At 44.1% G+C, this 24305-nt stretch overlaps 1 protein-coding gene across 2 annotated transcripts; it reads left to right on the forward strand.

Annotated features, from left to right (window-relative positions):
* The first annotated feature begins 1295 nt into the window (after positions 1–1295).
* ZNF543 (zinc finger protein 543) lies at positions 1296–12027 on the forward strand. Of its 2 annotated transcripts, XM_002801415.4 has the most exons (4): positions 1296–1708; positions 4851–4977; positions 7780–7875; positions 9259–12027. In XM_002801415.4, the coding sequence occupies exons 1-4, from the start codon at positions 1691–1693 to the stop codon at positions 10818–10820; spliced, it is 1803 nt and encodes a 600-aa protein (XP_002801461.3). In that variant the 5' UTR covers positions 1296–1690; the 3' UTR covers positions 10821–12027. The 2 variants fall into 2 exon arrangements, with proteins under 2 accessions (XP_002801461.3, XP_077836147.1); XM_077980021.1 differs by lacking the exon at positions 7780–7875 and having other exon boundaries at positions 9259–11123.
* The last annotated feature ends 12278 nt before the right edge of the window (positions 12028–24305 follow it).

The following is a 24305-nucleotide window of genomic DNA, read 5'->3' on the forward strand; positions in this document are numbered from 1 at the left end:
GTGGCTGGGGGATGGGGAGGCCACAAGCAAGTGTGCACACTTGGGCAGTGCAGGGGGGCTACCTGCAAGTGTGTGCCAATGGGGTGGCATGGCCGTGGTGTGGGTGAGTGCAGCACCATGGTGTGAGGGGTCCCGGCAATGCCTCCCATCTTTTTTAATTGCGTCTATTATTCCACTATTTCCATATGTATACATCATTTAGCTACCACTTATAAGTGATAACACGCAGTATTTGACTTTCTGTTTCTGAGTTATTTCACTTAAGAGAATGGCCCCCAGTTCCAGCCATGTTGCTGCAAAAGCCATGATTTTTTTTAAATGACTGAGTATTATTCCATGGTGTGTATGTGTGTATATATATATTTATCACATTTTCTTTATCCAATCATCTGTCAATGGACACTTAAGTTGATTCGATGACTTTGCTGCTGTGAATAGTGCTACACTAAGCATGTAAGTACAGGCATCTTTTTGATATAATGGTTTATTTTCCTTTAAGTAGATACCCAATAGTGGAATTGCCAAATCAAATTACAGTTCTATTTTTATTTGATAAGTCTCCACACTGTTTTCCATAGAAGCTGTACTAATTTACATTCCCACCAATAGTGTATAAGCATTCCCTTTTCCCTGCATCCACACCATCTGTTGGTTTTTTACTTTTTAATAATAGCCATTCTGATCAGTATAAGATGGCATCTCAGTGTGTTTATGTGGTGTGTTTTCTCTCATCATCTCTCTCCATAACCTCAAACTCCTGAGCTCAAGCAATCCTCTTGTTTCAGCCTCCCATTGACCACTGTCTAGGACTACACGTGTATGCCATCATGCCTTGCTCTTTTTTTTTTTCTTTTTTTAAATAGATATAAGTAAGATCTTACTATATTGCCCGGGCTGGTCTCAAACTCCTGACGTCAAGCAATTATTTTGTGTTGGCATCCCAAAGCACTGAGATTACATGAGCTACCTCCCTAAAAGAGGGGAAGTGAGCCAGAAGTTCTGGGCCCAGCCCACGATCTGAATCGGGGCGAATATCCCCGCCTCCTGACCTCAATTTTCCTAAGCTAGAAAGGACCTTTCGACCCTCCGACTTGTGTTCGTAGTAAAGCGGCGGCCCTAAGATGCCGCAGGGGTCTTTGTGCACACTTACATGGAGTCGGCTGTGCTTGGTGAGTTCCCACACCCGGTAGATGTGAGGAAAAAACTGCCTTACTCAGAAGGCGTCGTCCCTTGCGTCCGCCGCAGACTCTGGGCCCAGGACAGGGACATTTTCTGCGGGCCTGGGCGGCGGAGGCGGGACTTCCGCTTCTTGGCGTGACGTCATCTCCGTGAGCCGGGTTGGCGCTGAAACAGTGTGGGGCTTGGACCGCTGGGTGGGCGCGTCCAGAGGCCTGAGCAGGGAAGGGTAATGAGGCTGTTACGCCCCTTCTCCGCGTCTTGGCGGGAGCCTGACCCCCTACTTGTTCCCTAACGGGGTGTTCCGCCGGCTCCCGCCGGGGCCTAGACCTCCACAGCCGCCCTCCGTCTCCTCAGCCCCGACGCTGCGCCCGCTTTGTGCGCATTTTTCTCTGGGGAAACTGAGGCTCTGAGTGCGAAAGTCAGCCGAGGTCGCCCCACCCAGGACAGAGAAGGGCTGGGGTCGACTGAGCCGCGGCATTCCTGGGCCCCGCTAGGGCTGCAGGGTCCCAGGATGGCAGCCTCGGCGCAGGTGAGTGGACGAGGTTTCGGCCTTGCTGCTGCTCTGCTCCTTCTGGAGGCCTCCTGGGCAGGCGGAAGCCAAGACAGCCACAGGATTTTTCTTTGTCGCCGTCGTTTATTTAAGAGAAGTGGTCGTAGCTTGTCACTTCTTTTATCCGCAGTCCTGCAACAGTGTTGGCCTCCGACAGGTGCTCAGTCCTTGGTAGAAGGATGAATGATGCTTCCTTCCAAGGCTCTAATCACACTTCCCCTAAATCCAGCCTCCTCTGCTGCCTGCCAGCCCCTACCTCATCCACCTGGCCAACCACCCCTGACCTTGTCTCTCCATTTTTCCCTGGTCCTTTGCTGTTCAGAGTCACCAACCTGACCGTGCAGTCGTCTTCCATTTTCCAGCCTTTCTCTTTGCACTTCCCTTTACCTCGAACACTGCCCCTATAACTTCGCAGGGCCTCCCTCTCACATCCTTCTGGCCTCTGTCCAAATGTCACCTATTTGGAGGTGCCTTTTTTGGCAATTCCGGTTGAAGTGGCGCGTTACACACTTGCCCAGAGTCTGGCATTTTTGTATAGGGAATCTGACGATATTTAAAAAGCTTGCTGTTTGAGTTTGTCTAGGATATTATGTGAACAAAGAGAAAAGAAATAATTGCAAAAAGTGACAGCTGATCATCAAGAGTCCAATCATCAAGGCTAATTGGCAGGCATTATTTAACCCTCAGCTCATTTAATCCTGAACTCCTTAGAATTAGGTTCTCTTGGCCGGGCGCGGTGGCTCAAGCCTGTAATCCCAGCACTTTGGGAGGCCGAGACGGGCGGATCACGAGGTCAGGAGATCGAGACCATCCTGGCTAACACGGTGAAACCCCGTCTCTACTAAAAAATACAAAAAACTAGCCGGGCGCGGTGGCGGGCGCCTGTAGTCCCAGCTACTCAGGAGGCTGAGGCAGGAGAATGGCGTGAACCCGGGAGACGGAGCTTGCAGTGAGCTGAGATCCGGCCACTGCACTCCAGCCTGGGCGGCAGAGCGAGACTCCGTCTCAAAAAAAAAAAAAAAAAAAAAAAAAAAGATTTAGGTTCTCTTGTCATCACTGTTTCACACAAGAGCAGCTTGAGGCTCACATAGGTTCAATTACCTGCCTTACATCACTGTAGCTCTTAAGTATCAGAAACTAACAACTGGTATGTCTACCGTCACAGCCTGTGTTTTTACCCTCTTCTTTGCCCGCAATGGTTAGGGAGGCCTGGGATGATACCTAAAGTAAACTCTGCAAGGTGAGCAGGCCTCCTTCTAGCAGGTGGTCTTGGGTAATGGGAGTCATGGCATTTCATACTGGTGGAACTGTGTGGACTAAAAAAGAAAAAAAAATGGTATATTGGTGGTTTAAGGAGTCCACAGGGGACCCGTGTGGCTTCCGCAGTGGTTTCCTGAGTGGTTTTCTCCTATACTCTTGGGACACAAGATTTTGTGGTCTTTTGCTAGATGTGCCTTCCTCCTTAGCCAGGACAGACATCATAGCCAGTCAGGGGCCCATGTTCTCATGGCTACAACCTGACTCTTGTTCCTTGCTCCTGAAGTAACCTGACCTCAGGGATACTTGCTGGTAGGACTCAAACAGGAAAAGGTAGTGATAGCTTGTTGTGGATTCTTCCTATGAGAATGGGCATCTGTGAGGCCCAGAAGTAGTCTCCAAGGAAGCAGATGCAGGTCCAGGCCCTGCCACCTTTGAGGCAGGTGCCACCACCTCAGGTGACTCTTCTGTGAGGTAGGTGATTATGACTATGCTGCTCTGCCCATGTCCATGAAAATATTTTCAAGTGGCTAACGCCAGCACAGTGGCATGTGTCTGTAGTTCCAGCTTGGGAGGCTAAGGCAGGAGGATCATAAGTTCAAACCCAGCCTGGGCAAAATAGACCCTGTCTCAAAAAAAAAAAAAAAAAAAAAAAAAAAAACCCTGAAAATATTTTCCGGGTGGCTCAAATGGATGTATTTCAGTGTTTCCCATCCTCATTAACTGTGCATTAACTTTGCTAATGAAGGAATGTCAGGTTGCATGATGAGAATATAGACCATAGGGCCCTGGGTTCAAATTCTGTCTCTTCTGATAAGACATGTGACTTTGGGTAGACTAGTAGAGGTCCTGGACCTCAAGTCTCTTGAGTGTGACGTGGAGATGATGATGGTGAACTCAGGGGCTGTGGCCCTTTGCCTCAATGTTTCCTTTACAACTTTTCTTCAGCTCTTTTGACTATTCTTGGTGAAGTGGAAAACCCTGCTGTATTGACCTGGACATCAAAGCTCAGATAAATGAAATGAGATTTCCAAGGTCACTTAGCAGGCTTGTGTTGATTTCAGGAATTTGGTTTTAAACCTCAGGAGTCTGGCTCCTGAGCTGGGGACTTTTAGTCACTTGACCATGGCATGTAAAGCCATTAGCGTGAGGCAGGCTCACAGGCAGGATCAGTAAGACTCAGGTGCTGTTGTTGTTACTGCTACTGGTGTTATTGTTTGTTATTATTCTTTCCCATTCCTCTGATATCCCAGCACACTGACTGTCTGTGCCTCTCACTCCACTTAGGATTGTCCCAACCTTATTTCTGTGTCAAGTGTCTTCCTGCATAGCTTCTCTCTCTTCACTGCTGTAATTTTTTTTTTTTTTTTTTTTTTTTTTTTTTTTTTTTTGAGACGGAGTCTCGCTCTGTCACCCAGGCTGGAGTGCAGTGGCACAATCTTGGCTCACTGCAAGCTCTGCCTTACGGGTTCACGCCGTTCTCCTGCCTCAGCCTCCTGAGTAGCTGGGACTACAGGTGCCCGCCACTACGCCTGGCTAATTTTTTTTGTATTTTTAGTAGAGACGGGGTTTCACCATGTTAGCCAGGATTATCTCGATCTCCTGACCTCGTGATCTGCCCGTCTCAGCCTCCCAAAGTGCTGGGATTACAGGCGTGAGCCACTGCGCCTGGCCGACACTGCTGTAATTTATCCAAGGCAGTGTCCACATTCCCCTTATGCCTGGCACAGATCATGGCCCTCTGGAGATGCTTGGTGATTGGATTCTTGTGTCACTGTGCATCTTTTGCAGTGCTGGAGTGACAAGTTCTAATTGTATTCCACAGTTCCAAGGGAAACACTACTATCTCTGTTTAATTTTCCAGGTGTCTGTGACCTTTGAGGATGTGGCTGTGACATTCACCCAGGAGGAGTGGGGACAGTTGGATGCAGCCCAGAGAACCTTGTATCAGGAGGTGATGCTGGAGACCTATGGGCTTCTCGTGTCTCTGGGTAAGGCCCCTTCTGGTCCAGTCCTCACTTAGGATTGAGTTCTCTTACTCATGTTCCCCTCTCTCCTCCACAGCCTGCTTGTTCTGAGGCTTCTGGCACCACACAGGGGTGTTCAGCATTTGCTCTGAGTGTAGCACTTGGGAGACCAGGGTCTGGTGTCCAGGAGTCCACTCCCATCTCCACTGCTTATGATCCCTGTATTCCTGGGCAAGTTAAGGAATCTCTGTGCCTCAATTTTTCTCATGAATAAAAAGGGCCAGGCCAGGCACGGTGACTCACTCCTGTAATCCCAGCACTTTGGGAGGCCACGGCAGACAAATCAGGAGGTCAGGAGTTTGAGACAAGCCTGGGCAACATGATGAAACCCCATCTCTACTAAAAATACAAAAAATTAGCCGGGTATGGTGGCGGGTGCCTGTAATCCTAGCTACTCGGGAGGCTGAGGCAGGAGAATACCTTGAACCCGGGAGGCGGAGCTTGCAGTGAGCCAAGTGCGTCGCTGCACTCTAGCCCGGGCGACAGTGTGAGAGAGACTCCATCTGAAAAAAAAAAAAGGGGGGGGGCAATATAGTGTTTATTTCACAGGGCTAGTGTGAGGGCAAATGGTTCAGTACAGTGTGTTGTGGTAGGTGGGTGGGTGCAGGTTAGCAATTGTGACCCCTGTTGCTGTCACTGTTGTTACTGCTCTCTAAATCATTGTCCTCATAATCAGCAGGATCACACTTGGACTCAGCATTTTTTGGAACAACTTTGTATAGTTCTGTGGTTAAATTGGCCAGATGCTTTTGATGACTCGACTCAGGTGTCCATTTTAGCTTGGCCATTTGCCATTTCCCAGATTTTGGCAATCACTTTCTCTGCCTGAGCCTCGATTTCTTCATGTATAATGTGGTCCTGATTGCAGTACATTCTTAATGTGCATCCTGTGAAGAAATCCTAAAATTGAATTTTTCATGCCGGGCCCATAGGAGTAGCAATGTAGTGCTTTGCCTAGAATGTAAAAAAAAGCCTTAGATCAGTGAAGAAACTTACCTTTCTCCTGAATGGAGATTCATTATCTCAAATATGTTATTTCTTTTCTAAACTAATGCCTAAATTTAATTCAGTGTTTATAAAATACAATGCATTTAAATTGCTTGGCATATTCGCTAGGTTATAGTTACATTGTATATCAGTTATTGACTTACTATTAGGAGTAAAGTTCTGTGGCAGGGTGGCATATTGATTAAGGACTTGGATTCGAGAGCCACAGCAGGAAAGTCTCTCCAAGAAGTGACATTTGAGCTGAGACCCAAAGAGTGAGTTAATTAGAAGGAACAAGAGAGAGGAGCAAGTAGTATTCCAGGTAGGCAGGCCGGCGTGTGCAAAGGCCCTGAGGTGGTGGTGAGCACGATCCTGACAAAGCTGAAGGAAGGTCTGATTCACCTTTTCCACTGCACTGTCATTGAACCCAGTGCCAGGCACATAGCAAAAATGAGTGAACATTTGCTTAGAGATGACTGATGAATCCCACCTTGTGTTTTTGTGGGTCCTACTGCCTTGCCATTAACTTCTCTATAGAGTACTTATGTATTTTACCCCCTTATATTTTGAAAAGTTTTGGGCTATATGTGCAGATCAGCTCATACAGTCTTAACCCTGAAGGAAATATATTATCTCACCGAATAAGCTTAGTGGTAAGGCTGGCTCCTGGGTTGGTGGGTGTCAAGCCAGTTGTTTTTCTTTGCTCCCACTTTCTTTTTTATTTTTTGGAGACAGGGTCTCACTCTGTAATCCAGGCTGGAGTGCAGTGATGTGATCTCAGCTCATTGTAACCTCGGCCTTCTGGGCTCAAGTGATCCTCCCACCTCAGTCTCCTAAGTAGCTGGGACCACAGGTGCATGACACCAGGTGTGGCTAATTTTTGCATTTTTAGTAGAGATGGGGTTTCACCATGTTGCCCAGGCTGGTCTCAGACTCCCAAAGTGTTGAGATTACAAGCGTGAGCCGCTGTGCTCAGCCTCTTTGCTCTCTCCTCTTGGTAAGGTTTTTAGGCAGGTTCCCTCACAGAATTCCCGGGATGCTGCATGGGAGCAGGAGTGGCAGCCTCCCTCATTTAGCCCTTCCTGGAATGAAGGCTTTCTCTCTCCTTGGAGTGGCTGGTATAGGTCACCTGCCTACCTCAGAGTACAGATGATCAGGGTTGCCATTTGCAAGATGATGGAGACCAGGGCTTTTCTACCTGCCATGGGGACTAATTATAAAATCCCTTCAGAAAATTTGTCTGAACAGGGTTGAGATTTTTGTAGGATGGAGATTAAAAGTAATTGATACTGTCACACAGCCAGCACTACTGCTTACAGTCTCTGGGGCCAATGAGGATGGTTTTTTGTTGTTTTTGTTTTTGTTTTTTTTTGAGACGCAGTTTCGCTCTTGTTCCCCAGGCTGGAGTGCAGTGGCGTGATCTCAGCTCACTGCAACCTCCGCCTCCCTGGTTCAGCCTCCCGAGTAGCTGGGGCTAATTTTTTGTATTTTTAGTAGAGATGGGGTTTCACCATGTTGGGCAGGCTGATCTTGAACTCCTGACCTCAGGTGATCCACCTGCCTTGGCCTCCCAAAGTGCTGGGATTACAGGCATGACCCACTGTGCCCAGCCAGATGGTGTTTTTGTAGTTGTTTTATGGTCACAGTTTAACATTTTCTTTGCTTAGCTGAGAATAGTTTCATTCCATGGTCTTCCCCATCCTGAAGTCCCAGAACAGATTGAGAGGTTTCTTTCTTCTAACCTAACTCCCTGTGTCCTCTTTCGTTCTCCATGCACAGGCTGTCCTTTGTTCGAACCAGAGCTGATCTACCAGTTGGATCGCAGAGAGGAGCTATGGATTGTTAAGAAAGACCTCTCCCAAAGCTCCTATCCAGGTAGGAGCCAGCAGCTGGGAAGGTGGGGATCATGGCAGCTTGCACATGGAAAAGTGAACACTGCCTCTGAATTTTGCGGGCAGTCTTATTGTGGTCTCTCTGGGTGCTTGGGATCCATGGAGCCTCTTTTTTTTTTTTTCCTCAGACAGGGTCTCACTCTCTCACTCAGGCTGGAGTACAGTGGTGTGATCATAGCTCACGGAAGCCTCAACCTCCTGGGCTCAAGGGATTCTCCCACCTCAGCCTCCCAGGTAGCTGAGACTACAGGCATGTGCACCGTGCCTGGCTGAGTTTTTAAAATTTTTTATAGAGATGGTCTTGTTATGTTGCTGAGGCGGGTCTCAAACACCTGGGCTCAAGCTCTCCTTCTGCCTCAGCCTTCGAAAATGCTGAGCCACCAAGCCTGGCCTCTTACATCTTAAATTTAAGTACTTCCAAGTTAGGTCCCAGATGTATATACTTCACTAACCCATGATAAAAAATTATGGCTAACATGTATTTATTTTTTACTCAGTGCCTTGCTTTCTGCCGAACGTAGTATATGTAGTGTTTCACTTCATCTTCACTATAGTCCTGTAAGGCAGACCCTATTTTTGGCCCAATTTTTTTTTTCCCCTGAGACGGAGTCTCTCACTGTTGCCCTGGCAGGAGTACGATGGCACGATCTCGGCTCGCTACAACCTCTGTCTCCCGAGTTCAAGTGATTCTCCTACCTCAGCCTCCCGAGTAGCTGGGATTACAGGCATGTGCCACCACACCTGGCTAATTTTGTATTTTCAGTAGAGATGGGGTTTCTCCATTTTGGTCAGGCTGTTCTCAAACTCCTGACCTTAGGTGATCCACCCGCCTCAGCCTCCCCAGGTGCTGGGATTACAGGCATGAGCCATCGTGCCCAGCATTATTTTCTCATCCAAGATCTACTCTAGGCTGGGCATGGCGACTTATGCCTGTAATCCCAGCACTTTGGGAGGCTGAGGGTACTGTTTCATCTTCTTGTTCTCACTGAAATGCTGATCTTGTTTCTTCTTCTTCTTCTTTTTTTTGAGATGGAGTCTTGCTCCGTTGCCCAAGTTGAAGTGTAGTGGCACAATCTCGGCTCACTGCAACCTCTGCCTTCTGGGTTCAAGTGATTCTCCTGCCTTAGCCTCCTGAGTAGCTGGGATTACAGGCGTGCGCCACCACGCCCAGCTAATTTTTGTATTTTTAGTACAGACAGGTTTCACCATGTTGGCCAGGCTGGTCTTGAACTCCTGACCTCAGGTGATCTGCCTGCCTTGGCCTCCCAAAGTGCTGGGATTACAGGCATGAGCCACTGTCCCTGGCCTTTGTTTCTTCTATAATGCCATCTCTAATAAGCCTTTTTGTGTATTGTATTCCTTCCAGGTGACAACACAAAACCCAAGACCACAGAGCCTAGCTTTTTTCACCTGGCCTTGCCTGAGGAAGTCTTACTCCGGGAACGACTGACACAGGGAGTCTCAAAGGACTCCCAGTTAGGGCAAGCCAAGGATCAAGGTGGGCCATCTGAAATGCAAGAAGTCCACTCGAAAGTAGGGATAGACTCCCAGGGGGAGAAGCTCCTGGAGAAAATGAGTTCTGAACGTGATGGTTTGGGGTCAGATGATGGTATATGTACAAGGATTACACAAAAACAAGTTTCAACAGAAGATGATCTCTATGAATGTGATTCACATGGACCAGTTACAGATTCCTTGATTCGTGAAGAGAAAAATTCCTATAAATGTGAGGAATGCGGGAAAGTGTTTAAAAAGAATTCCCTCCTTGTTCAGCATGAACGGATTCACTCTCGAGTGAAGCCCTATGAATGCACAGAGTGTGGGAAAACCTTTAGCAAGAGCACTCATCTTCTTCAGCACCACATCATCCACACCGGGGAGAAGCCCTATAAGTGCATGGAGTGTGGAAAGGCTTTTAACCGCAGGTCACACCTCACACGGCACCAGCGGATTCACACCGGAGAGAAGCCTTACAAGTGCAGTGAATGCGGAAAGGCCTTCACCCACCGCTCCACTTTCGTCTTGCATAACAGGAGCCACACTGGAGAAAAACCCTTTGTGTGCAAAGAGTGTGGCAAAGCCTTTCGAGATAGGCCAGGTTTCATTCGACACTACATCATCCACACGGGAGAGAAGCCCTATGAGTGCATTGAGTGTGGGAAGGCCTTCAACCGCCGGTCATACCTCACGTGGCACCAGCAGATTCACACTGGAGTGAAACCCTTCGAATGCAACGAGTGTGGAAAAGCCTTTTGTGAGAGTGCAGACCTCATTCAGCACCACATCATCCACACCGGGGAGAAGCCCTATAAGTGCATGGAGTGTGGGAAGGCCTTCAACCGCAGGTCACACCTCAAGCAGCACCAGCGGATTCACACTGGGGAGAAGCCTTATGAATGCAGTGAATGCGGAAAGGCCTTCACCCACTACTCCACTTTTGTCTTGCATAAAAGGACTCACACTGGAGAAAAACCCTATGAATGCAAAGAATGTGGAAAAGCTTTTAGTGATAGGGCAGACCTCATTCGACACTTCAGCATCCACACTGGAGAGAAACCCTATGAGTGCGTGGAGTGTGGGAAAGCCTTCAACCGCAGCTCACACCTTACGAGGCACCAACAGATTCACACTGGAGAGAAACCCTATGAATGCATCCAGTGTGGGAAGGCCTTTTGCCGGAGCGCAAACCTTATTCGACACGCCATCATTCACACTGGAGAGAAGCCGTATGAATGCCGTGAGTGTGGAAAGGCTTTTAATCGCAGCTCCTCCCTCACACATCATCAGCGGATTCATACTGGGAGAAACCCTACCATGGTGACAGATGTGGGAAGACCTTTTATGACTGCACAGACTTCAGTCAACATCCACAGACTTTTATTAGGGAAAGAGTTTTTGAATATCACCACTGAAGAAAATCTGTGGTGAAAGGAACATCTTACCATCTGGCCATTCATACTGAAGAGAAACTTCATAAGCATCCTGTCTTTGAGAAAACCTGTCATAGATTATCATTTGTCATCTGAACAATCATGTTAGAAATTGAAGCAGCCTGGAGTCTTATTCTCCATCTGAGAATTCACCCATGAGAGAGACCCAGTGGTTACTATGCACTTAGGAAAACCTTCAGCCACATCTTTCTTCTTAGTTTACAGTGACATATTATCTCAGGGATATTTAAACAAAGGAGAAGGAGATATAGGGAAGAGGAATAAAACACAGCTTCTTTTAGACTTGTCTTACAAGCCTATGGCAATTTGTCATCCCTTTTTTATTTTATTTGGGAGAGGGAAATGTTTCAGAAACAAAAAATCTCATCCCCTTTATTTTTCCTCTTTGTACATTCACTGCTGCCCAGTGTCTGAACAGTTAAGACGAATGAGGGTTTGAAAACATTTGGTGAAAGCTTCCTTAGTCCTGCAACATTCTCCACTCTTGAGGTGTAGGAGCATACATCTTTATAAAAAATATGGAGGCTTGAGTTATGAAACACTTTTATAAGGAGATAAGGATGTATGTATGTTTGGACACATTGTCCACTTCAGATGCTTGTTTAAAAAAACTTTCACTGGATGTCTTTACCCAATACACATACTTTTTCTTGATGTGGGTTTACTTTTTTTTTTTTTTTTTAGTTTTCCTGGGATAGGGATGATAGTGTAATTGTTCATGCACAGAGTAATCCTGGGCGGGCATCTTAGTTTTTTCCCTATGATTGTGGTTTCTCAGCTTCTTTACCTCTCCTTTGAGAGAGTTAGATCCACCTCACTTTTCTAAAGGTCAGATTAAGGCCCCCAAAAAATACAGTATGTAGCTGAATTCATTTAAAAGATCGTGATAAACTCAGAAAAACAAACACATAGAAGGAATGTCATTTTTAATCTTTTTAAACAGTGTGTGAAAATTCTCTTTAACTGGAATTTTAACACGTAAGCCAGCATGCATATATGTAGGTAAGTGTGACTTTCACAGTTGTCACCATGGACTTAGGCTTGATTAAAATGATACACATTTAGAGCATTTTGGAATTCCTTTTTGATAACATTTTTAAGACTAGATTTTGAGCCACATGTGATAGTATTACCTCATATTAAAAATATATATTGTACAGTAGTAAAAATCATGTATTCACTTTGAACTCCTCAAAGCCTTATTTATTTATTTACTTACTTGGTTTAGGAGCAGAAGTTTAACAGGCAAAAGAAAGAGAAAGGAGGCTGGGCGTGGTGGCTCACGCCTGTAATCCCAGCACTTTGGGAGGCCGAGGCAGGCGGATCACAAGGTCAGGAGATCGAGATCATCCTGGCTAACTCGGTGAAACCCCGTCTCTACTAAAAATACAAAAAATTAGCCGGGCGCGGTGGTGGGGCCAGCTACATGGGAGGCTGAGGCAGGAGAACGGCTTGAACCTGGGAGGCAGAGCTTGCAGTGAGCCGAGATCGTGCCACTCACTCCAGCCTAGGGGACAAAGCGAGACTCCATCTCAAAAAAAGGAGACTAGCTCTCTGCTATGAGAGAGAGGGGTGTCCTAGTGGGACTTCCCTCTTCAGAGCCTTTTCTTTTTTTTTTTTTGAGACAGAGTTTTGCTCTTGTTACTCAGGCTGGAGTGCAATGGCACAATCTTGGCTCACTGCAACCTCTGCCTCCTGGGTTCAAGCAATTCTCCTGCCTCAGCTTCCCCGAGTAGCTGGGATTACAGGCATGTGCCACCACGCCCGGCTAATTTTTTATTTTTAGTAGAGATGGGGTTTCTCCATTTTGGTCAAGCTGGTCTCAAACTCCTGACAGGTAATCGCCTGCCTCGGCCTCCCAAAGTGCTGGGATTACAGGTGTGAGCCACTGCGCGCAGCCCTCAGAGCCCTTTAATGACCACATGCATAGTTTTCTATTGTAGGAAAAGCCATTTTGTATTGCATTAATTCATGTCATTATTTTGAAGACATCTCTTGGTCCTTTTTTTTTTTTCTTCTTCTTTTTGAGACAGAGTCTCGCTCTGTCCCCCTGGCTGGAGGGCAGTGGCGCGATCTCGGCTCACTGCAAGCTCCGCCTCCCGAGTTCACGCCATTCTCCTGCCTCAGCCTCCGAGTAGCTGGGACTACAGGCGCCGCAACCGCGCCCGACTAATTTTTTGTATTTTTAGTAGAGACGGGGTTTCACCGTGGTCTCGATCTCCTGACCTTGTGATCCGCCCGCCTCGGCCTCCCAAAGTGCTGGGATTACAGGCGTGAGCCACCACGCCCGGCCGGTCCTTTTTTTTTTTTTTAATTGAGATGGAGTCTCGCTCTGTTGCCCAGGCTGGAGTGCAGTGGCGAGATCTCAGCTCGCTGCAGCCTTTGCCTTCGGGGTTCAAGTGATTCTCCTGCCTCAGCCTCCCAAGTAGCTGGGACTACAGGTGCGTGCCACCACACCCAGCTAATTTTTGTATTTTTAGTAGAGATGGGATTTCACCATGTTGGCCAGGATGGTCTCCATCTCTTGACCTTGTGATCTGCCTGCCTCAGCCTTCCAAAGTGTTGGGATTATAGGCGTGGGCCACTGCGCCCGGTCCTCCTTGTCCTTTTTATGTCATGTCTAAGAACTCCTCACCAGGTTTTAGGTCCTTAATATTTTCTGTCGTATTTCCTCTTACAAATCTTATCTTCTACATTTGAATCTGATCCATGTTAATGTTTGTATTACAGTATGAACCGTAGTTGAGTGTCTTTTGTTGTTGCCCATGAATTTTTTTAAGCTCCATTTGTTGAAAAGACTATTCTGCCTCTATTGAATTGCTTTTACACCGTAGCAAAATTTAAGTATATTCATATTGGTCTATTTCTGGGTTCTCTATGTTATGCCACTAGTCTTTGAGCCTAAACATATGCCAGTACCACTCTATTTTGATTACTGTTGCTAGCTAGTAAATTTTAAAATAGGATAAACTTATTCCTCACTCTTTGTTCTTTTTAAAAATCGATTTGGGGCCGGGCGCGGTGACTCATGCCTGTAATCCCAACACTTTCGGAGGCCGAGGTGGGCAGATCACGTGAGGTCATAAGTTCAAGACCAGCCTGGCCAACATGGTGAAACCTCATCTCTTAAAAAAAATACAAAACCTAGCCAGGCAAGGTGGCAGGTGCCTGTAATCCCAGCTGCTTGGGAGGCTGAGGCAGAAGAATTGTTTGAACCCGGGAGGCGGAGGTTGCATTGAGCCGAGATGGTGCCACTGCGCTCCAGCCTGGGTGACAGAGCGAGACTCTGTCTCAAAAAATAAATAATAAAAATAAAAAATAAAAATTGATTTGGCTTTCATATCAGTTTTTTCCTTTGGCTTTGCATATATATTGCATGTTTGTCTCTACGAAATATGTTGCTGGGATTTTGATATAAATTACCTTAAATCTAAAGATCATTTTGGTGGGAATTGACATCTTGTTGAGTCTTGCAGTTCATGAATATGGTACGTTCCTCTGTTTATTGAGGTCCTTGATTTATTTCATAAGCGTTTTGTAATTTTCAGCTTATAGATTATGGACATATTTTAAAAATCTAGACAGTTTCTTAGGGGGCCATTATATGTTGTATTGAGTTTTATTTTTATTTTTTATTTTTTTGAGACGGAGTCTCACTCTGTCACCCAGGCTGGAGTGCACTGGCGCAATCTCGGCTCACTGCAAGCTCCGCCTCCCAGGTTCACACCGTTCTCCTGCCTCAGCCTCCCATGTAGCTGGGACTACAGGTGCCCACCACCGCACCCGGCTAATTTTTTGTATTTTTAGTAGAGACAGGGTTTCACCGTGTTAGCCAGGATGGTCTCGATCTCCTGACCTCGTGATCTGCCCGTCTCAGCCTCCCAAAGTGCTGGGATTACAGGCGTGAGCCACTGTGCCCAGCCTGTATTGAGTTTTAAATTTCAGTTTGCACTTGGTACTTGCAATTATAGAGAAATATATAAATTATAATTTTTATATGTATACTGTGACTTTGCTGAAGTCAATAGTTCTAGCAACATTTTTTGATAGCTTTCTTAGGATTTTCTTCCTTATATTAATGTTATTAGCAAACATCTTATTTCTTATTTCTCTTTTTTTGAGACTCTTGCTCTGTCACCTAAGCTGGAGTACAGTGGTACGATCTTGGCTCACTGCAACCTCTGCCTGTCAGGTTCAAGCACTTTTTACCCTCAGCTTCTTGAGTAGCTGGGATTACCGGCACACTTCACTATGCCCAACTAATTTTTGTATGTTTTGTAGAGATGAGGTTTCACCATGTTGCCAGACTGGTCTCAAACTCCTGAGCTCAAGTGAGTCTCCTGCCTCAGCCTCCCAAAGTGCTGGAATTATAGGCATGAGCCACCACACCTGGCCCAAACATCTTACTTCACCCTCCCAATCTATATTACTTTTATTTCCTTTTCTTGTGTTTATTGCACTAGCTGGAACTTCCAGTGTGATTTTGAATAGAAGTGTTGAAAGAGGACGTACTTGCCTTTTTCTTGATGTTTGGGAGAAAGCATTCCGTGTAGGCCGTGAAGTATGATACCTGTAGACTTTTATGTACGTGTTCTTTAGAAAGTTTCCCTTCTGAGTTGCTGAGGGCTTTTATTGTGAATGGGCATTTAATTTGCCAAATGCTCTTCCCCCTTCAATTGATATGATCATGTAATTTTTCTTCTTTAGCCTGTTAGGATGGATTGCTTTAACTGATTTTAGAATTTTTTGTTGTTTTTTTTAAGACCAAGTCTCACTCTTTCACCAAGCCTGGAGTGCAGTGGTGCAATCTCGGCTCACTGCAACCTCCGCCTCCCAGGTTCAAGTAATTCTCTTGCCTCAGCCTCCTGAGTAGCTGGAACTACAGGTGTACACCACTATGCCCAGCTAATTTTTGAATTTTTAGTAGAGATGGGGTTTCACCATGTTGGCCAGGCTAGTCTCGAACTCCCAACCTCAAAGGATCCACCCACCTCAGCCTCCCAAAGTACTGGAATTACAGGCGTGAGCCACCGTGCCCAGCCAATTTTTGAATGTAGGCCAGCCTTGCACTCCTGGAATAAACCCCATCAGGTCATAGAATATAATTTTTTTTTTTTTGAGATGAAGCCTCCCTCTGTCACCCAGGCTGGAGTACAGTGGCACGATCTCAGCTCACTGCAACCTGTGCTTCCCAGGTTCAAGCGATTCTCCTGCTTCAGCCTGCCAAATAGCTTGGACTGCAGTCACGTGCCACCACGCCTGGCTAATTGGAATATGATTTCTTTTAATTACAACATTCCATTTGCTAGTATTTTACTGAGAAATTTTGTATCTGAAATCATGAGTATTCCATCTGGCCAAATAATGTGGCTGGAATTTCCCCAAAAGTGGCAGAGGGGTTCCCACAAGGGACTGTTTCAAAAAGTCCTGAGATAGGACCTGTTGGAATTCCAAGGAAAGGAGCATAAAACACCAGGGTAATCAGTTCAAATCATTTCTCGGAGGAATTTTCATATGGGGTTGGGGGGCTGCAGTGTGTCCTTGTGTTGGACAGCAAACAAACAAAAAGCGCTACTTGTGTACGTCTGCGATGAGAAGTTTGGGTTAGAGAGTATACGAGGGCGTAAGGAACTTGGCTCAGATACAGGGCCGGATTCTACATGCTTAGCAACGTGTTTGATCTCTCAGTATTTCGGGCAACAATGTAACTTTGTCAGTGCCCGGGCATTCCAATCCCTAGCTTACATTTAAGCCTGCAGGGAAGACACACAATTGGTCCGGGGTCACAGAGCTGTCGAGGCACCTTGCATTTTCTAGGTCAGGACACGGAAGGCAGGGGAGTTGGGGACCACGACAATGAGCAATACTGGTCAGTAGTTTTATTTTTTTGTTTCCATTTTATCTGACTTTGTTGTTTGGACTAATACTGGCCTCCCAAAATAAATTGAGAAGTTTTCCTCCAGTGCCACCCCCCTTTTATTTGCATGACATTTGGTAGAATTGGTGTCGTTTCTTTTAAGTATTTGGTAGAATTTTTTGGTGAAACCATTTAAGTCTGAAGGTTTCTCTTGTGGAAGATTTGAATTACATAGTCATTCAACTTAATAGGTACTCCAAGTATTTCATATGGGGTGGGTTTTGATAGACTATTCTTTTTGAGGAATTGTTTCATTTCATCTAAGTTTTCTAATTTAAATTTGCGGAGTTATTTATTTGAAGCATTCCCTTATTATTCCCTTCATGACACAACGTTCTGTAGTTGTATCCTTTGTTTTATTCCTAATAGTGGTTATGTGTCTTCTTTCTTTGTCTTTGTTCATCTTAGATGTTTATAAATTTTATTGACTATTTCAAAGAACCAGTTTTCTGTGTCATTGATTTTCTATGTGTTCTGTCTTTGATTTCTATTCTGATCGTCATTATTTTCTTTTTCTGCTTGTTTTGGTTGTATATTGCTGTTTGTAGTTTCTTGAAGTGGGAGCTTAGATTATCATTATTTTATTCTAATGTAAGCATTTAGTTTTATAAGCTAAACTCAGCACTGTTTGATCTCCATCTTACATTTTCCTATATTGTAATTATATTTTCATTCAGCTTAACTATTTCCTGATTCCATTTAAGGAATTATCTGTGATACATGGGTTATTTAAAGTGTGCTCTTTCAGCCGGGCGCGGTGGCTCACGCCTGTAACACCAGCACTTTGGGAGGCTGAGGCAGGCAGATCACGAGGTCAAGAGACGGAGACCATCCTGGCCAACATGGTGAAACCCCATCTCTACTAAAAATACAAAAATTAGCTGGGCGTGCTGGTGTGCTCCTGTAATCCCAGCTACTCGGAAGGCTGAGACAGAAGAATCCCTCGAACCCGGGAGGTAGAGGGTGCAGTGAGCTGAGATCGCACCACTGCACTCCAGCCTGGCGACAGAGCAAGGTTCCATCTCAAAAAAAAAAAAAAAAAAAGAAAAGAAAAGAAAAAGAAAAAAAGAAAAGTATGCTCTTTCATTCCCAAGTATTTAAAATATTCCTGTTATCATTTTGTTATTTTTAGTTTCACATTTGGCCTGAGCACAAGCTCGTTTAATTTGAAAACATTTGTATTTGTTGAAGTTTGTTTTGGGCCCATAAACAAGAAACCATAAACAACATGCTTGTTGAGTATTCCACAGTTACTTGTAAAAAGGATGTATATTCTGGTGTTGTTTGGTAAAATATTCTGTGTTTATGGATTCTGTTGATTAATGATGTTATTCAGACTTTCTATATTTTCCTTATTTTTTGTCTAATATTTTGCTAAAAGAAGAATGCTAAAAGAAGTCTCCAACTATAATTGTGGAATTTTTAATTTGTCCTTTCAGTTCTATCACTTTTTCCTTCATATATTTGAATGTTCCCTTGTTCGGTGCTTATGCATTTATGATTATTATATCTTCTTCATGTATTGACCCTCTTATCATTATGAAACTTTCTTCTTTGACCATTTTGATTTTCTGAGCTCTGAAGTATATTTTCTCTTATACTAATACAAGATATAACTGCTGCATTGTTAAAAGTTAATGTTTGAGGCCCAGCGTGGTGGCTCACATCTGTAATCCCAGCACTTTGGGAGGCCGAGGCGGGCGGATCACTAGGTCAGGAGATCAAGACCATCCTGGCTAACATGGTGAAACCCCGTCTCTACTAAAAATACAAAAAATTAGCCGGGCGTGGTGGCGGATGCCTGTAGTCCCAGCTACTCAGGAGGCTGAGGCAGAAGAATGGCATGAACTCGGGAGGTGGAGCTTGCAGTGAGCCGAGATGGTGCCACTGCACTCCAGCCTGGGTGACAGAGCAAGACCCCGTCTCAAAAAGAAAAGAAAAAACAAAAGTTAATGTTTGCATGGCTTATCTTTGTCCATTTCTTTTATTTTCAACCTGCCTACATCATTATATTTGCAGTAAATCTTATGTAGACAATATATAGTTGGGTCTTGCTCTTTTTCTTTTTCACTTTGAAAATCTCTCTTAGTTGTTATATTAAACCATTTATCTTTAAAGTGGCTATTGATATCTTGGCTCACTGCAACCTCCACTTCCTGGGTTCAAGCAATTCTCCTGCCTCAGCCTCCTGAGTAGCTGGGATGACAGGCATGTGCCACCACGCCTGGCTAATTTTTGTATTTTTTAGTAGAGATGGGTTTCGACATGTTGGCTAGGCAGGTCTTGAACTCTTGACCTCAGGTGACCCGCCCGCCTCGGCCTCCCAAAGTGCTGGGTTTACAGGCGTAAGCCACCAGGCCTGGCCTTTTTTTCCTTTTTTTTTTTCTGTTTTGGTTTGGTTTGGTTTGGGGCATATTTTATTTTCTTGCCCTTTTTTTGGATACCTGTACAATTTTAAGAATTCAGTTTTGATTTGTCTGTAGTGTTTTTTTAATTCCTAATTTAACAGCAAGCTCATCTTTAATATAGTGGGTTTTTTTTTTAAGTGTATTTCTTGGTATAATTATTTTAGTGGTTACTTTATGTATTAAAATGTATTTATGTAACTTAGTCACAATCTGCTGGTTGTCAACATTATAGCAATTTGAGTGATTTGTAGAAATGTTACTTTTATTAGATGTCCTTATGCTAATTTTTTTTTTTTTTTTTTTTTTTTTTTGAGATGGAGTCTCGTTCTGTCACCGGCTGGAGAACAGTGGTGCAATCTCAGCTCACTGCAACTTCCACCTCCCAGATTCAAGAGATTCTCCTGCCTCAGCCTCCCAGTAACTGGGACTACAGGTGCTTGCCACTACACCCAGCTAATTTTTGTATTTTTAGTAGAGATGGGGTTTCACCATGTTGGCCAGGATGATCTTGATCTCCTGAGCTCATGATCTGCCCGCCTTGGCCTCCCAAAGTGCTGGGATTACAGGTGTGAGCCACTGCGCCCGGCCCCATTATTCTTTTAATACAATTGTCTTAAGCGTTTACCCTCCACGTGCTCTGCACCATATTGAACGATGTTATAATTTCTGCTTCTGTTGTCAAACCTATTTATTTGAAATCTCTAGTCCTATGTCATAATGTCAAACTTTGTTGAAAGAACAAGAATAGTCTCTTGGCCTGTATTTCTTACCCTTTCCATTGTTCTTCCATCTTGAAGCCTCCTTCTACCATTTTCTTTGTGTGTGGATAACTTCCTGTAGCCATTCTTTTAGAATAAGTCTACCTGTGACAAATATTCTTTTTTTCTTTTATCTGAGAATATCTTTATTGATTCTTGAAGGAAATTTTTTGTGTGGTATAGGATTCATGGTTGACAAGTCTTTTCTTTTGGAAAACTTGAAAAACATTGCAGCAATTCCTGTGGCGTCTGGTTTTAAATGAGAAATCTGCTTCCATTTGAACTGTTGTTCTCCTTTACTAATGTGTCATTTCTCTCTAGCTGCTTTTAAAATATTTGTCTTTAGTCTTCAGAAATGTGATTATGATGTGCCCTGGTGTGGAATTTTTTTGTGTTTATCCTGTTTCGTGATTGTTCAGGTTTTCAAGTCTTTAGGTGTATGCCTTCTCCCAAATTTGGGAAATGTTTGGCCTTTATTTCTTCAAATATTTTTATTCCCACTCCCTTCCCCCTTTTTGCAACTCAGAAAAACTGAGTGAGGTCTTTATTTTAATTGTTCCAAATGTTAAGTCTCTATTTTAACTGTTCCAAATGTTCTTGAAGCTCTCTTCTTTTAAGTTTTGTGCTGTTGATCTGTCTTGGGAGAGGGCTGCAGGGAGTGGAGTGCTAACAACTCTCACTACTTGCCTTGAGATGACGTGTCCTGGAAGTGAAAGTATAATGCCAACCGGCATTGCCTGGCACTGCCTCCTCCTGCCTTGCTACCAGGTGGGGGTGGGAGTTTGGCTCTGCTGCTGTGCAAAGGGAGGGAGCATGTAGGCTTTTTTAATCAGGTTGCTTAAAAGTGGGCCAAAGGGGAGGCAGAGCTTTTAAACTGGCAACAGTCAAATGTCAAATATAAAAAATGGAGTCAGAGGCCAGGCATGGTGGCTCACACCTGTAATCCCAGCACTTTGGGAGACCAAGGAGGAAGGATTGCTTCAGGCCAGGAGTTCAAGACAAGCTTGGCCTGCCGGGCGCGGTGGCTCACGTCTGTAATCCCAGCACTTTGGGAGGCCGAGACGAGCAGATCACGAGGTCAGGAGATCAAGACCATCCTGGCTAACATGGTGAAACCTCGTCTCTACTAAAAATACAAAAAAAAAAAAAAATTAGCCGGGCGTAGTGGCAGGCACCTGTAGTCCCAGCTACTCAGGAGGCTGAGGCAGGAGAATAACGTGAACCCGGGAGGTGGAGCTTGCAGTGAGTCGAGATCATGCCACTGCACTCCAGCCTGGGCAACAGAGCTAGACTCCGTCTCAAAAAAAAAAAAAAAAAAAAAAAAAAAAGGCTTGGCCATCGTAGCAAAACTCTGTCTCTACTAAAATACAAAAACTTAGCTGGTCATGGTGGTGCATGCCTGTAGTCCCGGCTACTCGGGAGGCTGAGGCACAAGAATCGCTTAAACCCGGAGGCGGAGGCTGCAGTGAGCCGAGAATGTGCCACTGCACTCCAGCCTGGGCGACACAGTGAGACTCTGTCTTAAAAAAAAAAAAAAAAAAGGAATCAGACTCTTATACTTTTGGTTGGCTGAAAAATAGGGGAAAAAACCCTCAGCCTTATTTATAGACAGATTATCCTGATGTTTGCAGTAAGCTGCAAATAGACTGATACATCACATCCTGCCTTGAGTGGTTGTGATGTGGCCAGGGATGTAGAGAAACCCTCTCCGTGGCCTGAAGTCGGACCAGTACAAGTGGGCATCACCTTTGTGTTGGGAGAAGTGCCCTGAAGTAAAGATATATGTGTATTTTTGTGGGAAATGGCTTGTCTCCTTGTTCGGAAGCATCGCAGATCAGTGACAAGTATATATAGAACAAGGGCACGAAATTACTGGAGCGGGCAAAGTGAATGGATATTTATGTCCCATGTCAGAGCCTATAAAAAGAAACCCACTGCAGAAGAGGGGAGGGGAACCTAGTAGTTAGGGTTAACCAGGCTCAGTCCTCAGCCATCCCAATCCTTGCACTCTAGGGATATAAACATAGTCACCAAGGTGTTAGGGATGGAGGGTTTGTGTTTTTTTTGTTTTTTGTTTTTTTGTTTTTTTGTTTTTTTTTTGAGACGAAGTCTCGCTCTGTCACCAGGCTGTAGTGCAGTGGCGCGATCTCAGCTCACTGCAACCTGGGATTACAGGTGTGAGTCACCGTGCCTGGCCACTAATAAAGTTTTATTGTGCCCGCTCTTCCATCTCACTGCCTCATTTTCATTCCTGTGCATCCTGAGTGCATATCTCGATAAACTCCCTGTACTCCATTAATAATCTCACAGTTTACTGCCATAGAATATCAAAAGTAAGAAATTATTTCTATTAATGAACACCCAGTTTTCACACTTTCCTCTCTCACTTCTGTAGATTGTCACTTCATACTCATTTTCTGAAATATCTTCTCCCTCTTTTTGCCCCATTCTGTGGCACTCACCATGCAAAGCTCTAAACCTAGATTGAACATTAGTCCAACATTTTCTGAGGTGACCCAGGCTGTTTGGAAGTTCTGGGAAAAACCTTCACCCTACAGACCTCTCAGACCTCTTCCCGTCCCTCAGTGAACTAAAATCTCTGGAGGATCCAGTTTCTCACATGCCCAGTATTTTCTAGCCTTGTCATTGCCAGTTTTGGGGGGAAACCATTTATCCACACCGATTAAAGGAATGTCAGATGAGGTTTTCTGTTAGTCTTCCTAAATTGTGGCAGCCAGTGTCTCCCCATGAGTTCCGTGCAAACCCCCACATGGCTCTGTACACCTTTCTCTTTGCAAAATTAATATTTTGAATATATAAAATGATACGTCGGATGTATGGTTGTCTTTCCTAAATCTGTACCCCCATCCCTATGTTTTCATTTACTATAAAGGAAGTTCAAATTTTGTATTATTTTCTTGCATGTTTTCTTTATATATCATTCCTTTTTTTTTTTTTTTTTTTTTTGGACAGGTCTAGGGGAATATCTAAGGTGTAGTCTTGAATTATCTCTAAGTTTCAATATTCTATTAATTTTTTGCCTTTTTATTTTATTTATTTATTTATTTATTATTTTTTTATTTTTTTGAGACAGAGTCTTGCTGTAGAGCCCAGGCTGGAGTGCAGTGGTGCAATCTCAGCTCATTGCAAGCTCCGCCTCCCTGGTTGACTCCATTCTCCTGCCTCAGCCTCCTGAGTAGCTGGGGCTACAGGCGCTCGCCTCCACGCCCAGCTAATTTTTTGTATTTTTAGTAGAGATGGGGTTTCACCGTGTTAGCCAGGATGATCTCGATCTCCTGACCTCGTGATCCACCCGCCTTGGCCTCCCAAAGTGCTGGGATTACAGGCGTGAGCCACCACGCCCGGCCAAGTTAAAGAGATGTTTGATGGTCCTGGCTATCTGTTCTCAGTTTTGTTCATATTCTGTTTGTGCTAAAACGTGCTACAATTGGTGTCTGTTACGTTATATGGATTTATCAGGCCAAATGTGTTCATTGTGATGTGTGAATCCAACAGAACTGTACCAATGTTATGGCTGCCTTTTTGATATTATTACTGAGATAATGAATATTAAAGCAGACTGGTTTGTTTAGAGATTTAACCCTTTATTCTCATTATACTAAAATTGTTTTATGTAATTTGAATTCATGTTTAAAATTGTAAAGTATGTTTTCCTGCTGATGTTTTCTCCCTTATTTCTATGTGTCAGATACAAATCTGCATTTTTTGTGTGTTTGTGTTTAATAATTACAGGTATGTATTTTCTAGACTTTGACTTAATATATTTATATGACATTATACCTTAGATATGTAAGCTATGAACTAATTATTACTGGATATTTTTAACTCATCAATAATTACTGCCTACTTATTCAATAATTTATTCCATGTTCTTTTCATGTGATAGCTAATATATTTGGGCTTAAATGCGTCTTCTTATTTTGTGCTTATCTTTTCTTCAGTTTTGTTTCTTGTGCTTTCTTTTGAAAACATGTATAGATTATTAATACTAATTTTCCTTTTAATTTGGAATGTATACACTCATTTTGTTAGTCTTTAAGCTGAAAATTATTGCACATGTATTTAACACATCAGGGTATAGAGTTATTAATACCTTTACCCTCCTCTTGGATAATATAAGGCAGGTTATCATGTAGTGGTATTGAGGCATAGTAATTCTGTTGTTCTACTCAACAAGGGGATATTGTTCATGTTTTATACAGATAATGAATAATTGTATTGATCCACAGATGCATTCCTTATATCATGCAGATCTTCCACCTGGAATCACTTTTCTTAAATATAACCTTTCGGGTTACCTTTTTACCTAAAATTTTCATTTTTTACTTCATATGGTCTTATTTTATACTCTTTCTTGA

This window comes from Macaca mulatta, chromosome 19 (assembly GCF_049350105.2).
Source record: "Macaca mulatta isolate MMU2019108-1 chromosome 19, T2T-MMU8v2.0, whole genome shotgun sequence".
NCBI lineage: Eukaryota > Metazoa > Chordata > Mammalia > Primates > Cercopithecidae > Macaca > Macaca mulatta.